Source organism: Chelonoidis abingdonii, chromosome 22, assembly GCF_003597395.2.
Source record: "Chelonoidis abingdonii isolate Lonesome George chromosome 22, CheloAbing_2.0, whole genome shotgun sequence".
NCBI classification, from domain to species: Eukaryota; Metazoa; Chordata; order Testudines; family Testudinidae; genus Chelonoidis; species Chelonoidis abingdonii.
Genome location: NC_133790.1, coordinates 29,848,248 through 29,864,390, shown reverse-complemented (window position 1 = coordinate 29,864,390; position 16,143 = coordinate 29,848,248). Strand labels below are relative to the sequence as shown.

The 16,143-nt window shown below is 47.7% G+C and overlaps 1 protein-coding gene across 6 annotated transcripts in view; it reads right to left on the bottom strand.

The window, feature by feature from the left end:
• Positions 1-16,143, bottom strand: part of MORC2 (MORC family CW-type zinc finger 2) — a 112,515-nt gene that overhangs the window by 70,234 nt on the left and 26,138 nt on the right. For 4 of the 6 annotated variants that reach the window (XM_075060133.1, XM_032768346.2, XM_032768348.2 and 1 more), the window contains exons 5-9: positions 14,550-14,640; positions 6,991-7,099; positions 6,443-6,602; positions 6,227-6,338; positions 4,011-4,136 (exon numbers count right to left, since the gene is read on the bottom strand). In XM_075060133.1, coding sequence (XP_074916234.1) covers positions 4,011-4,136; positions 6,227-6,338; positions 6,443-6,602; positions 6,991-7,099; positions 14,550-14,640 — 598 coding nt within the window. Of the gene's footprint in view, positions 1-4,010; positions 4,137-6,226; positions 6,339-6,442; positions 6,603-6,990; positions 7,100-14,213; positions 14,336-14,545; positions 14,641-16,143 lie in introns of those variants that run through there. The other 2 variants (XM_032768350.2, XM_032768349.1) reach the window with 2 other exon arrangements.

Genomic DNA, 16,143 nt, shown 5'->3' with positions numbered 1-16,143 from the left:
CCCCCTTACTCTCACAGATATTGTGGAGCACACAGCAAGCAGTTATAACAATGGGAATATTGGTTTCGCTGAGGTCCACCCGAGTCAGTAAACTGTGCCAGCACGCTTTTAAACATCCATATGCACATTCTACCACCACTCTGCACTTGCTCTGCCTATAGTTGAACAGCTCCTGACTACTGTCCAGGCTGCCTGCGTACGGCTTCATGAGACTTGGCAATAAGGGATAGGTTAGGTCCCCAAGGAGAACTATAGGCATTTCAACATCCTCAACAGTTATTTTTCTAGTCTGGGAAGAAAGTCCCTTCCTGCAGCTTTTGAAAAAGACCAGAGTTCCTGAAGATGCAAGCGTCATGTACCTTTCTCGGCCATCCCACGTTGTTGTTGCTGAAACATCCCTTGTGATTCACCAGTGCTTGCAGCACTACTGAAAAGTACCCCTTTCGGTTTATGTATTCGCTGCCTTGGTACTCTGGTGTCAAGATAGGGATATGGGTTCCGTCTATCGCCCCACCACAGTTAGGGAATCTCATTGCAGCAAAGCCATCCACTATGACCTGCACATTTTCCAGAGTCACTATCCTTGATATCAGCAGTTCTTTGATTGTGTTGGCTACTTGGATCACAGTAGCCCCCACAGTAATTTGCCCACCCAAATTTATGCCCAACTGACTGGTAGCTGTCTGGCGTTGCAAGCTTCCACAGGGCTATCGCCACTCGCTTGTGAACTATGAAGGCTGCTCTCATCTTGGTATTCTTGCGCTTCAATGCAGGGGAAAGCAAGTCACAAAGTTCCATGAAAGTGCCCCTACGCATGCGAAAGTTTCGCAGCCACTGGGAATCGTCCAAGACTTGCAACACTATGCGGTTCCACCAGTCTGTGCTTGTTCCCCAGGCCCAGAATCGGCGTTCTACGGCATGAACCTGCCCCATTAACACCATGATGTCCACGTTGCCAGGGCCCATACTTTTAGAGAAGTCTGTGTCCATGTCCTCAACACTCTCGTCACTGCGCTGCTGTCACTTCCTCAACTGGTTTTGCAGGTTCTGATTCTGCATATACTGTAGGATAATGCGTGTGGTATTTACAGTGCTCATAATTGCTGGGGTGATCTGAGCAGGCTCCATGCTTGCCGTGCTATGGTGTCTGTGTTGAAAAAAGGCGCGAAACGATTGTCTGCCATTGCTCTGACGGAGGGAAGGGCGACTTGGCTTACAGGGAATTAAAATCAACAAAGAGGGTGGGTTTGCATCAAGGAGAAACATACACAACTGTCACACAGAATGCCCCCCCCAAGGATTGAACTCAAAACCCTGGGTTTAGCAGGCCAATGCTCAAACCACTGAGCTATCCCTTCCCCCACTATTCACGGGGGTAGGGGGCGGGGAAGCAAATGAATACAAAACAAATCTGGTCTCTTTCTTGTTTTGATCCATGCCATCTCTCTCATACATCTTAGGCTGGCAGCAGATGGTGCAGTACGACTGCTAGCCATCGTTGTCTCCTGGCTACTTGCCAGAAGACGGTGCAGTATGACTGCAGGCAGGACTGAATCTCCATGAGATAAAACTTAAAAAAAGAATGACCTGAAGTCACTCCCATTTATGTCCAGACACCCTGACAGATCTCACCAAGGTCTGCCAGGAGCACCCATGTCTGACCAGGTGCCCCCGACCGACCTCACTGAGGCTGGCTAAAAGAGCACCCCGGAGACGATGACGATGGCTACCAGTCGTAATGCATCGCCTGCTACCAAAAGGCAATGAGCTGCTGCTATGTAGCAATGCAGTGCCACATCTGCCAGCCCCCAGGAGATGTAGAGTGATGATGAGCTGAGCGGGCTCCATGCTTGCCGTAGTATTGCGTCTACATGGGTAATCCAGGAAATAAGGCTCGAAACAATTGTCTGCCGTTGCTTTCACAGAGGGAGAAAGGGAGGGCCTGATGACATGTACCCAGAACCACCCACGACAATGTTTTTAACCCATCAGGCATTGGGATCTCAACCCAGAATTCCAATGGCCGGCAGAGACTGCAGGAACTGTGGGATAGCTACCACGGTGCAACACTCTGGAAGTCAACGCTAACCTTGGTACTGTGGATGCACTCTGAGTTAATGGACTTAAGTGGGGACACACACAATCAACTGTATAAAATCGATTTCTAAAAAAATCGCCTTCTATAAATTCAACCTAATTTTGTAGTGTAGACATGTCTTATCCTAAGAGAGAGGGAAAAATACAGAGAGACAAGCACAGCAGAACAATCCATCCCACAGTCTGATAGCCTCTGCGCTGTTGAGGAGGACGAAAGTGTCTGGGAAGGAGGAACATCATGCAGCAGCAGTGAGAACTGATCCTATAGTTGGGACCATCTTTCCCGATGATGTCATGATATCCCCTCACACTGAGGATTTCTCTCCAGGGGAGGGAACACCTCTTATTAGGAAGAGACAAGTAATGGTAATTAGAGAATCATAGGACTAGAAGTTACCTCAAGAGGTCATCCAATCCAGTCCCCTGCACTCAAGGTAAGACTAAATATTATCTAGACCACCCCTGAAAGGTGTATGTCTAACCTGTTCTTAAAAATCTCCAATGGAGATTTCACAATCTCCCTAGGCAATTTACTCCAGTGTTAGGAAGTTCTTCCTAATGTACAACCCAAAGTGCCCTTGCTGCAATTTAAGCATGTTGCTTCTTGTCCTATCCTGAGGTTAAGGAGAACAACAATATTTCTCCCTCCTCCTTGTACCAATCTTTTACGTACTTAGTTTTATGAAAATTGTTACGTCCTCTCTCAGTCTTCTCTTCTCCAGACTAAACAAACCCAATTTCTTCAATCTTTCTGCATAGGTCATGTTTTCTAGACCTTCAATAATTTTTGTTGCTCTTTTCTGGACTTGCTACAATTTGTTCACATCTTTCATGAAATGTGGCTTCCACAAATGGACACAGTGTCCCAGCTGAGTCCTAATCAGTGCAGAGTACAGCAGAAGGATTACTTCTTGTGTCTTGCTTACAGCACTGACATATGGCATATGGAATGACATAAGGAAAGTCTAGGAGGCCAAATTTAGGCTGCAAGGTAAGAGATTAAAGTCCAGGACTGCCATGATAACATTTTCCAAAATTATTCCAGTTCCATGGATAAATTGCCCTGTTCTGTTTGTTCCTTCTGATGCATCTAGCACCAGCCATTGTCGAAAGACAGGACTCAATATGGCCATTCTTATGTTCTCAAACAAAAAGTTGTACCCAATACACTCTAAGAACTTATTGGATATTTTGTGTTTTGGAGTGTTATTTTTTCAACAGATGTCAGGATAAAGTTCCCTATTATTACCATGTCTTGAGTTTTGGATATTTATTTATTTGTTTTAGAAATGCCTCATCTATGTCCTCCTCCTGATTTGCTGGTCTATAGTAGACCCCTACCATAAACATCACTTGTTTTTTTCCCAGCAATCTGACTCCATGGATTTGGAAGTTGATGTCTGAGTAGGTTTAAAATGAGGAAAAACTAACTTTGCCCAGACATCATATAAAGTTAAAACTGCTGTATCTAAAAAGACTACCACCACACACTTAGTGTTCTAGACACGCAGCCTACTTTCATTTCCACATGATGTAATTTTCATAATATCCCAGGTGGGAATTTCCGAGCCATACCCAACTGGTTATTGCTGTCTGAAACAAAGTTGTGACATGGCCAAGAACATGACCTTCACTCCTTTGTATGCCCTGAAAGGGAACTGAACCCCATCGGTTTCAAGTAGGATTTTCAGAAGCCTTGGCCTTTTCCTTGACTTTAATGAGAGCAAAGGTAGGCAAACGCTGATCGCTATTGAAAATCTTGCTCTGTGAGTTCAAATTAGACACTGTTGCTTGATTTTTATGACTTCTACATAGTCATATACATGGCAAACACACCCAGTAAGCTACCAGGGATATAACGGGACCACAGGGGCCTTGTGGCTGAACATGGTCCCCTAAGTCATGGCTCCTACCTGGGCTTGTAGAGGCAGCAGGAAAGTCGCTTTGTCTGCACTTTGTGTCCGTGGATGAAGATCCTCATTCTGGGATCAATATAAAGGACAGCAGCATAGGCACGGAAGGAGCGACGCTCTGGCTTCCTGCAAGAGGAGGGAGCTTACATGAACCAGATAGTCTAGTCAATCCCAAGCACTGCCCTCTACTCCACTTACCAGAGAAGACAGCCCATCCTATCCAACCTTGAGTAGCATCCCAACACACTCTCCATACCATACGTCCCTCCCTTCCCCAATCTATTCCAGACTAATATCCATGGTCCAGGAAGCATCCCATGCCAATTCATCTGCCAAGCAATGTTCCACAACCCCTTAGTCAAGCAGAGATCTTGTCTTCATCTATCTTTCTTTCACACTGAGCACCTTCATTGAGGAGACAGCTTCCTTGCATGTAATCAGTCCACAAGTACCACCACATACTCCCTTCAGTGAAGAATCATCTTCTTCTCTATCTGTCCCAATGCTTCCAGATTCCCATTCATCAAAATGAAAACCCCCTCTTTTCATATGCACTGTCCACTACTCTGCTTTCCGAAGCAGAAAATCCCCCCCATCTCTGTTCCCAACCACTGTCTTCCCTTGAGCACTGGACTCACTGTGGCAAATGAAGTTACGAGGCTCCACCAATCTTTCACCAGAGACAGAATTTTCATATACTTGAAAAAAAGGGTGAGGTCAGGATGAATCAGCATGGCGCTGTGAGGAAGCTGAGGCAGCTAGAAAAGGCTTCAGCAGGCTTTGGAGGTGTGCGTCTGTGGGAGATGGCCAATCTAGGGAGGGTGCATGCAGTCTGTTTGAGTAAAGGCCAACGTTTGAGCCACAGCTGGAGGTTTTTGGTTTGGAACTATTTGGTTGGTTTAGGACCAGTTTGTTTATTTTCTTGCTATAAACCAGCTTGCGGGGTGGACAAAACTTCCTAGCCTGCTCATGTCTGCATTCCACCATGATGAGCCACCCTGAGCACTGTCTCAGGTTCCCCTTCGCTGAGAAAGCCTTTGCCCATCCGTATCAGTTTTCCATTTACTGAGCAAAGGATTCTAACTGTGCATGTCTGACCAGTGCCCCAGGCTTCCCTAAACTGAACAGAGAGTTCCTATCCGAAAAAGGCCCCACATCCAATCCTTTGAACAGAGATCCCAACATTCAAATCCAGTCCTACTGCCCTCTCACCTTGGCTAGGCAGATAGCCTCACCAGAACTCCATGTCGGGTCACAATGTGGATGTAGCCACCCAAATGAATCACACTCAAACAGTTTGAGGGGGAAGCCTAGAGATTTGCCTTCCATCCCAGTAATCTCTTCTTTCAAAACTCACTCTATACCCCAGGTCTCTCCCTCCCACCATCTGAATTAATCAAGTATCAGTGCCACATTTGCTAATGTGCTATTGTCCTCTTTGGGTATCCAGAGCACAAGAACTTCCATGAGCTGTTAAGTGCATCAATGTCAGGGAGCAGGAGGTAAACTCCCTCTAAGCTGCATAGCCGCGCAGCAGCCTATTAAGTGCCATGCAGGCGGTCAGGGTTGCCACAGAGAGATGTCTTTCTACCAGCCCTGGACCTGCCGCAGCTGGGGCAGAGATATCCCTCCCCCAACCCAGCCCTGGCCAGGGGAGAGAGGCCCGTGCCCTAACCTGCCATGGCTAGGGGAGAGAGGTGCTTCTCCCTCAGCCCCAACCCAGCCCATCCACAGCGCCTCTCCCGCCCCAGCCAGGTGCTGCTGCAGAGAACTGGGGGTAGATCTCTCTCCCCGCTGTAGCCTCAGGGCTAGCCTGCACCCCAAACCCCTCATCCCTGGTTCTACCCCAGAGCCCACACTCCCAGTCGGAGCCCTCATCCCCCTGCACAGCAACCCTCTGTTCCAGCTCTGAGCCCCCTCCCACACTCCAAACCCTTCAGCCCCACTCTCACCACATGGATTTTGTTAGATGAACCAATATGAAGGTCATGTGTCACAGATCAGCTCCATATTGGTACACACAAAATTCATTCTGCACATGCATGGGAAAAATTAGTGGGAACACTGAGCAGGAGAGCCAAGGAACTTCTGAAATCCCAACCTGATGCACTCCAGAATGCAGAATTCTCATCGACTCACCTGCTTGAACAGGACATATCAACCTACAAACACTACAAGCCATTCATAGGGACAACCCCAGCACCTGTTGCACTTACGTTCCTTCAGGAGGGGTTTCTGCCATCTGGATATCTCGGGGGTCGGAGGTCACATCCAGCTCTGGTTCCCCATTATCCATCAGTTTGAGATTAAAGATAATCACTAAAGTCCCTGAGTAGGTGACAAACTTGAGGTTAGCTCCATCTAATGCCATCCAAATGCTTTCTCCTGTTTCATCTCCAATTGCCCCATGCCTAGCATCGGTTGACACTTACCCTTCTCCCCAGGGATTTTCTTAAACTGCTCCATCACCTGTTGCTCTGACTTGAAGGGGGAATACTTGTAAATGAGCTCAGTCTCAATCGCAAATTTTTCCATATTGTCTGTCATGGGCTCCTGGGTACGTGTGTTCCAGGTAGGCAATGGGACAATCACCTGTGAAAAGAAATGGATGGGGATTAAGATGAAGCTCCAACCCTTTCTCTTGAGAAAAACACTTCACTGGCTCCCATGCTTGGGTTAAGTTATTTCTTCTGATGGCCTCTACATACAGCATTGATCCCCTTCTTACCCACCCCAATAACAGCTGAGTATTAATTCAGTGTCCAACACCCAAAAACCCTGGCTTCCCATCCCCTCAGAGTTACCTTTTTATACAGTTTATTTTCTCAAACCAAGATATTTTACCCCAAGTACATTGTAAACCGCAAGAAAAATCAACTTCAGAATAGGTTCTTTCTTCTTAGATGAGGTACAGAGAACAGAAGGCTCATCTTAGCAAACACCTAGCATCATATTTTAGAGTGATAAAGGGCATGCAAACCTCATCGATGCCTTCTTCCTCGTGAAATGTGCGTGACAGAAAGAGGCAGGTCATGGTGGTGTCTTTCTTAGTGAACAGGATAAAATCCTTCCCAATCCGCATGGAACCCCTGGAGGCAGATTTTAGAGTGTGTGGAAAGTCAGTTTGAAAAAAAACCTACTTTCCGCTACAAGTCCTGGGTTACCAGGGTCCCTTCCCCAGAACTATATTTTTTAAATTAATTTTTGAAATGCCAACACACACAAGATAATATTCGAATATCTCAAAATGGTTTAAGAGAAAGATCTTGTCATGCTATACAAACAAAAATCCCAAATCACTAAATATCCTTATTCACCCCACATAGATGCAATCCAGAAAAGGACATATTCTCGTAGAATGAGATCAGAGGTAGGCAAACTGTGGCCCGTGGGCCACATCTAGCCCACAGGACCCTCCTGCCTGGCCCTTAAGCTCCCGGTCGGGGAGGCTATCCCCGGGCCCCCTCCCTGCTGTCCCCCCTCCCCTGCAGACTCAGCTCACCATGCCGCCAGCACTCTGGGCGGTGAGCTCCTGCCGGGCAGTGTGGCTATGAGAACCGCTAGCCTGCCCCACTGCTCTAGACTGCATGGCAGCGTGGCTGGCTCCAGCTGGGCAGCATGGCTGCCAGTCCTGGTGCTCTCAGTATCACGGTAAGGGGAGGCAGGGAGTGGGGGTGGATTTGAATAAGGGGCAAGGGGTTCCAGGGGCAGTCAGGGGGCAGGGAGCCGTTAGATGGGGCGGACATTCAAGGGGGGGGGTGTCAGGAGATGGAGGGCGTTGGAGAGGCGTGGGAATCCTGGGGGGCCTGACAGGGGGCAGGATGTGGATAGGGGTCGGGGCAGTCAGGGGAAACGGGGAGGTTGATGGGGAGTAGGCTCCCGGGAGGTGCGGTGGGGGTGGAGGTTCGAGAAGGGTGGTAGGGGACAAGGACAGGAGGGGTTGGATGGATCAGGGATCTGAGGGGGGCGCAGTCAGGGGTGGGAAAGTGGGAGGGGATGGGGGACAAGGAGTAGGAGCTTGATAGGTCGGAGGTCTGAGAGGGTATTCAGGCTAACAGGCGGGGAATGGATGGGGGTGTGAATCCCGGGGGGAGTGTCCCGGGATGGGCGAATGGGGGGGGGTGCCCAGAGGGTTCAGGGGACAAGGAGCAGGGGGGTTGGAATGCTCAGAGGGGCATCAGGGTGGGGAGTGGGAGGGGGGTGGATAGGGGGCAGGGGGCAAGGCTGTTTGGGGAGGCACAGCCTTCCCTACCCGGCCTTCCATGCAGTTTTAGAACCCCAATGTGACTCTCAGGACAGAAAGTTTGCCCTGCACTAGATGGAGGCCTCTGGGCGTGTTCCCCAAAACATCCAGCACCAGCTATAGCGAAAAGGTAGGATTGTCTAGCTTCGCCAAAAACCTGCTCCAGACTCAACTGGATACATATACAGTGCAAGGCGCAGTGGGCATCACTTCCTCCAGCCACATGGAGAGCAGCAGCCAGAAGAGCTCACAGGGCACAAACTATGGAATCACTACAACCTTCAGAGCTCCTTGCCCACAGTGGCCAGCACTAGCTCCAGGGCACTGGACCCAGTGGCCTCCCGAACAGCCCTGCCCAACCTTACCCTCCCTGTCCATTATGCTTTTCTCTCCTTTCCCATTTTTACCTCTCTCTGTCAGTTTCTTTCTCCCCTACTCTTCCGACCATTGCTATCCCCCCAAGCGCTCCCCCAACAAAAGAAAATGGAGGTTACTTACCTGCAACTGGAGGTTCTTTGTACGCATGCATGTCACGTACCTGAGTCTGGAGATTTTTAGTAAGCAGTGTTCCCTGGTCCGCACATGCACAATTGCTCTTTGTGCTCTGAACCGGGTAGAAAGGAAAGTGTGGAATGATGATGCTCCAGTTCCTTCTCCTACCATGAATCCAGTCATGATATGCAACAGAGGGGATGGCTGACAGGCAGTGGAATACAGATAGGGACCACACAGCTTGAAGAACCTCCAGTTACAGGTAAGTAACCTCCATTTCTTCTTTGAGAGATGGCCCCTATGTGTATACATAGGAGATTAGCAAACAGGAGTCAAACAGGAGGTGGGTGCAAGGAGGCAGATGGTATGGATATCTGCAGTACTGCCATTCCCACAGATGTGTCTGCAGCAGAGGTTTGGCCCAATGCATAATGTTTTGTGAAGGTACGGACAGAGCTCCAGGTAGCCACCCTACACATATCTAATAGAGTTACGTCTTGTAGAGATGCTGTAGAGGTTGCTTGTGCTCTAATAGACTGGATTCTCATGCCCTCCCAGGGTTGGTGGGAGGATACCTGCTAGTTGGTAGAGAAGGATGATGCTTGACCCTTGATCACTCTGCTGAGGCAACAAACGATCTACGTGTTTTCTTAATTGCTTCTGTTCTCTGCAGATAGAATGCCAGTATCCCATTGGGCATCTAGAGAGAGTGAAGCCTTCTCTCCTCATCAGAAGCATGAGGTTTTGCGGGGGGGTGGGAATAGCAGTAAGTGGATGGTTTGATTTTTGTGAAACTCAGGAATTACTCTAGGGATGAATTCTGATGGAGGCGAAGAAAGACCATTTTATGAAAAATGCTATATAACGGATCTTCCATGAGTGCTCCTAGCTCGCTCACCATTCTGGCTGATGTGATGGCAACTAGAAAGGCAACTGTCATCAACAGGTGGGACATGGAACAAGTGGCCATTGGTTCAAAAGGAGATGTGGTAAGTACTGAAAGGATGAGATTAAGATCCCATTGTAGTGTTGGTTTAACCACTTGTGTCCCTTCAGGATTCTAATTGTCGCTGGATGAGTGAAGATAGTTTGGTCTTCAATCAGAGGATGAAAGGCGCTCACTGCTTCGAGGTAGACTGAATTCCAGCAGGTTGATGATATGCATCCTGGCTTTTCAAGGGGTCCAGGTGCCTTGTGCAATGTGATTGTCCATGTGGGCTCCCCAACCTAAGATGGAAGCATCCATGATGATAGTCACCTCGGATCACAGTGTGAGAAAAAGAACCCTCAAACTTTTTCTGGGTTTGCCCATCAGACAGGAGAAGCCATCGCCTTGGACGGGACTGTTATTCTGGCACTGTCGTCTGGGGAGTAGACAGACCAAAGTGGAGGTGGAGCCTGGCAAATGGTGTTACATGGGTGCATGAGGCCACATGGCCTAGAAGGGAAGGACAGACCCATTTTATCAAATTGCTCATGGTGTGGAATCTCTCCATTAGGAGAGGTAGGCTCTTGCTGTAGTCAAGTCCAGAATCATTTCTATGAAATCTGTGGTCCTTGTGGGAATCAAAGTTGACTTTTCTTCGCTGTTACACATTCCCGGGAGAGATAATAGGCAGACTAGGAATGAGGTTGCTGACTGGATCTCCATGCTGGATCTAGAAAGACAGTAAAGCTGTTTCTTCTCATCCAGGTCGCCACCACTGAAAAAGACTTTTGTCAAGGTCCCAGGCGCCATAACGAGTCTGAACATGAGGACTGAATTGGTAATGGTCTTATGGAGGAGACGCTCACATGCAGAGAAGGTGGGGAAACCAGAATTGGCAAGGTCAGAATGGGGTTATCAGAATAACCGTGGTGCTCTCCTGCCTGATCTTGAGGAGGACACGTGGCAGCGGCACTAGCAGGGGAAAGGCATAACTGATCTGATGTGACCAGTGGATGACAAGGGCATCGCCTTGGAAAAGGGTGCTGAGATCCCCTCTGGAGCAGTATGTGATGCATCTGCTATTGCTGTAGGAGGCAAAGAGATCCCTGGTCAGAGTCTCCCACTGGCTGAAAACATCGCTGACCTATGGTGTCATGCCATTCATGGTCAGTCATGAACTCCTGCTGAGAGCGCCAACAATCACGTTCTGAGCCTCTGGAAGATAGACTGCCAACAACAAGATCTTGTGGGCAAGGCACCAATTGCACAACTAAAGCACTTCTGCACAAAGCGCCAATGACCACATGCCCGTTTGTTGATAATAAATGGTAGCGTTATTGTCCAACATAATGAGAATATGATGGGACAGAACAGATGGGAGAAATGCATGACAAACCCTCTGTACCACTCAAAGCTCCAGAATGTTGATATGCACTCTGGATTCCCAAGTGGTCCAAGTCCTCTCAGTCATGTGCTCACTCACAAGGGTACCCCATCTGGAAAATTATGGGTCTGATGATCTTCATGTCCAGGAAGGATGGAAGATCCCAGCCTGGACCCGATTGAAGCCTCACGACAACCTCTATGAGGTGCTTTCTTGAGGCGGAGAGCCCAGTCTTCCCACGTACAGTTTGGGAAGGACAAGCAGACACTGCACCTGAATCAAATGTGGGCTTCTCCCAAGCAGTACAGGGCAGCGTTGCTCATCAATGATCAAGAACGTACATGGACAGGAGGCGCAGATCTTGAACACTGATGTCACCAACATAACCCGTGTATGGATATTGCGGCGTGGAGAACTGGAGAAATGGAGTCCTCAAGTCTCTTAATTCCTGAAAACTAACATTAAGACTAAAACTACTGAAAAAACAACCACCAAAACTATGTACAAATTCTAAAAACAGGTGGTGGTGGTTGTTTTTTTAAAGTGCATCAGAGAAAGATGAGAGGACACCAGCAGCTTTGACTTGGATCATGTGGTGGTGAGAAAATTGAGGACGCAGTCAGTCTGCCCCATCCTTTGTTGCCTGAGACAAAACCACGAGGTGGAGCAACGGCACATGTATGGACCACAGACACTACTACTTTTAAATTCTAAGGTTCCAGTGGAATCTAGTGGAATCCAATAGGGATCATCATTCAAAACTCCACACCTCTAGGTGGAATGAAGTAGCACTTCTCAACCCTTTTTGGGGAGAGAGTGCATGAGGCAGGAGTGTGCCACACTACTCAGGCCTCACTGACTGGGAGGGTCACTTCACTGAGACTCAACGGTTGTAAGATGTCTCATAATCTACGATGAGGCTCTTGAAACTTCCTTGAGCTGGATCTGCAGCTCAGACGCCACTCTTTGTAAGAGTTCATGATATTGTCTGTGATCATCAGGCAGAGATGGTGAAGATGGGGTGACTACTTCATTTGGCAAGGATGATGAAATGGTCGCCAAAACTCCTGAATCCAGCACAACTTCCTTCTCTTCACACTCTGATGAAGCCGGTTGGTGTCAGCTAGGAGAAGGGAGATAAAGGTTCATGCACAGATCTGGGATGCCTAGATTAAGGGTCTCAGGGACTCCAGTAATCCCATGGCACTGGGAAGTCATATCTTGGCAGAGACAGGACCCAGATCTACTGGAGCTTCTGACCAGACTCATCTCCCTATGCAAGGGTAGAGGTTCATCTGGAACCTCTGACTCATCAGATCAGAAGACAGGTTCCCAACTGACAAGCAGAACCTTCAGTAGTGACAGATGAGTACTCAGATTCATGGATGGTAGAGATCACTCCAGTGTCCTCGAGGTGGTTTCTTCCAGGTGTGATGTTATATCTAAATAAGAGGAGAGGGGATTGAGGACAGAGAGAGCAAAAATGTACTCGAGGGAGACACAGGTCTCAGAGTGCTAGGTGTATGGGTAGTTGGGCTGCCAGATCTGAGACTTCCCTGGTTACAGTGAACATTGGTGTCTGATCTGGATGTTGAAGGTAATGGAATGCCTGTCCTTTGGTTTATACATCAGCACCACAATTGGCACCAATGGATCTATACTCCTGCACACCATATTCTCCTGTAGAGGCAGTTTACCTGGGCGTAAGTCCTTATCATCCATGTGCAAGGACTCACCTGACTTGGACAGAATCAGAGATGGATCTTTTCAGAGCATCTGTCCTGATGCCTGTGACAGTGCCCCTTACTCTAATTCATTCTTTAGGCTTGGAAGTTGTAGTTTCAGCTTCTAAGCAGCACTGCCCATTTATTGAGATCAGTGTGCAGAGGGGGCTCATTGGCCCAGTTCCAACTGGGGTCTCATGGCTTTTTCAGTCTGATCTCTCAACCCCAATTCTGAGGAGGGAAGGAGCGACAGATAATGCAATTAGCAGAGACGTGAACCTCACCGAGACAGTAAAGGCAGTGCTGGTGTTAGTCACTCACTGAAAACAAGCAGGGTCAGGAAACACAGAAACAGTTCTTAAATCCCAGGACACAAGGCAGAGAATTTTCCCAAGGCAGGGAACAAATAGTGAAAATATTAAAATATTAATAACTATTTATAATATATAATTACAGATTAAAGAAAATAATAGAAGCAGCTGTAGACCCAGAAGATTCTGACTCAGGCCATGTGATAGTAAAAAGGAATTGGAGCAGGGTTGGTCCACACTGCCCATTGTACTCTTGGTTCAGAACAGGAGGAGAGTAACTGCACATGTGTGAACCAACAGACACTTTTTACTAAAAATCTCTGGACTCAGATGCATGGTGCACTTGTGTACCCATATGTGGAATACACATAAGGACAATCACTTAAAGAAAACTAGAATTTCTATAACTTGTCTTTGCATTAGAACTGTTGAACTGTTGAGCCTGGGGAGTGAGGCTGCAGGAACACGTGAGGATAGGGGAGGAGGCTGCAGAAACCCATGGGGATAGGGAGGTGCGGGGACAGGGGCAGATGCGTCTGACTGAATGGGAAAGGCTAGGGCTTAGCCAGAGTCTGCATGGGGGAGGCTTCCCAACTCTCGAACAATCCCTCCTCCCCACCCCCACCCCAAAAAACCACCACCTTCTCTCAACCACATCTAATACCCTCCAGATTTACTCCCAGGCTCCTACCCTCTCCCTCAGCTCCTCTGTTACCCGATACCCCCAAGTCTTTGAACTGCTTCTGACAGGTGCAGGAAATACAGTTCAGTACTGTAATTTAAAGGAATTACTCAAAGTTCTGTATTAACATTATTTGTCCAAAACAAAAAACAAAACCCACACCAGAATCATTTTTTGGGGTCTGTATTATTAGACATACTTGACAGATATTTTAAAATAAATTACCAAAATAATTGAAACTGGCTTTATTATATTGTGTCATTTAAAGAACTAAAACATGCAGAATTTTTAATTTTTTGGCACAGAATTCTCCCAGGAGTAGTATGTGCCCCAAATCAAAAGAACAAATTCTGAGCAAATCAGAACTTCATTCCCAATCATCCCAAAAGGTTCTTTAGGAATCCAGTACTGGTAGCCACGTTGTATCTACAGGATTCACCTTTAGAGCTCACTGTAGCCTCCTATTTGCAAATGGTCATTCAAGCCTCTAGTCTCAGTATCATTATGATATTGCCATGGAGTGCAAGTTATTGTGATGTCATAGGACTAGGACCAGCTTCACTGCCTGAGGAAGAGTTACAAGGAGAGACAGACATACACAGAGTGTATCCAAAGTAGACAAGTAAAGCCACCCAGAACTCCCTTAAAGGTTGGTAGCTTTTTAAATGTGACTTAAAGTGTTTCTTTTTTATAGAAGTATACAAAGCTCAACATTTGCTGGCCTGCTATCAGTCAGACCCCAAGATCTCAGAAGGCTGGCTTCTGTTATACCTACGATTTCAAGCCGTTCCCATACTGCCCAATTTGAGTCGACTCTGGTGATCGTTTGGCCGATTTACCGAACTGAATCACACTTGCAGCATCACCTGGAATAACAGACAGAAAAAGTGAGATCTACTTATGAAGCATGTAAAAAATATTTTTTATATCTACATTATATCTACCCAACTTTCCAGGAGGGGTCCTTGGGCAAAAGACCCCCTAACGCTTCACCTGCCTACCTCAAATATGAGAGTGACACGAACTAGAAAAGTCATGCCGGCTTGGACGTCACCCGGATTAACGAGGTCCGTGCCAGATGTTGAGGAAGCAGGACAATCTGACGATAAGTGGGCTACTGGAACAAACCATTCATGGACGAGACAAGAGAACCTGGAATTGATGGAATGCTACTACAACAGTAGACCTAATGAGAGGGGATACATGAAACGTATGAGGGGACTATGGATGGACAAAAGACCTACATCCACACTTACTGAGAAACAGCTAGTTACCCCAACGCTTCAACATAGTAAAGAGGAAGCTGCTCTCACAGCTTGAGATAGACCAACTCCACATTACATCCCAGACTCAAGAAGACCTGGAAGAACAAGTGGATGTGCAGCCCACACCTGAAACTGAAACTTCACTGCTACCTCCTCCATTGCAGAGCACAGCAGCTGATATGAGGCATAAGATCATGGAGAAACTAGCTACAGTCAATCCTCGAGACTGATTACCAAGGCTCAGTGGAGAAGCACCATCAGATAGTATGTTAGAAGATGCCAATAGAGCCCTCATGACAATCCCTACTACCATCATTGCACTCTTTCTGACAGAGAGCTCGATGTTGTTTCCTGGGATCTGTGGAGGCCACTCACACCATGCTTAGGAGTCACAGCCCCGAGTGGCTCCTTCACCACTGGGACCTACTTTGGCCTCACTTTCCACATCCTCATCTAGTTCTCTTTAGGCCCTGGTATTTCTCCAGCTTCTCATAATCCTTCCTCCTGATGTTGCGTCACTTGGCAACTAGCTATATCTATCACACCGCTGTCTTCTGGTCCTTGTCCTATTCCCAAAGATTCTGGTTGATTGGCCCAGTACCGTGCCTGTCCGTCTGGATCTGGAAAGTCCCACAAGAATCTAGCACCTGCTGTTCTCCACAACCTATGTGGAATCTCCCATCTGTTTCTTGGAAGTGGTCTAGCCCATACGCTGTTCAGATGTTCCTGTAACACCATGCCAGCACTTGGTTGTGCCGTTCAGTTGTATGCTTTCCTGTTTCTCAATCTTACATCCTTGCCACGATGTGTTGGCACAGGGGTCTGCACCTTGGGTCCCTCTCTAGTGTGGTAGACCCTCGTCCCTGCTCAAATGGATCTGGTGCTCAGTGCCTGTTCCTGTGCTTGCTGGTGATAGTGCCCTCAGTGGCTGTCGTAGTCCAAGCCCTCCAGCCACTGGTAGGATTCCAATGTCAGCCCACCGTCAGCTACGTCGATGGTACATCCCATGCAGGGTCTTGTTTTGCATGGTCACTTCTTCTGCTTGGCTTCCTCCCATGTCTGCTTGCTTGCCTCAGCAATTCTCTCAGCAAGCCAATCTTTGGG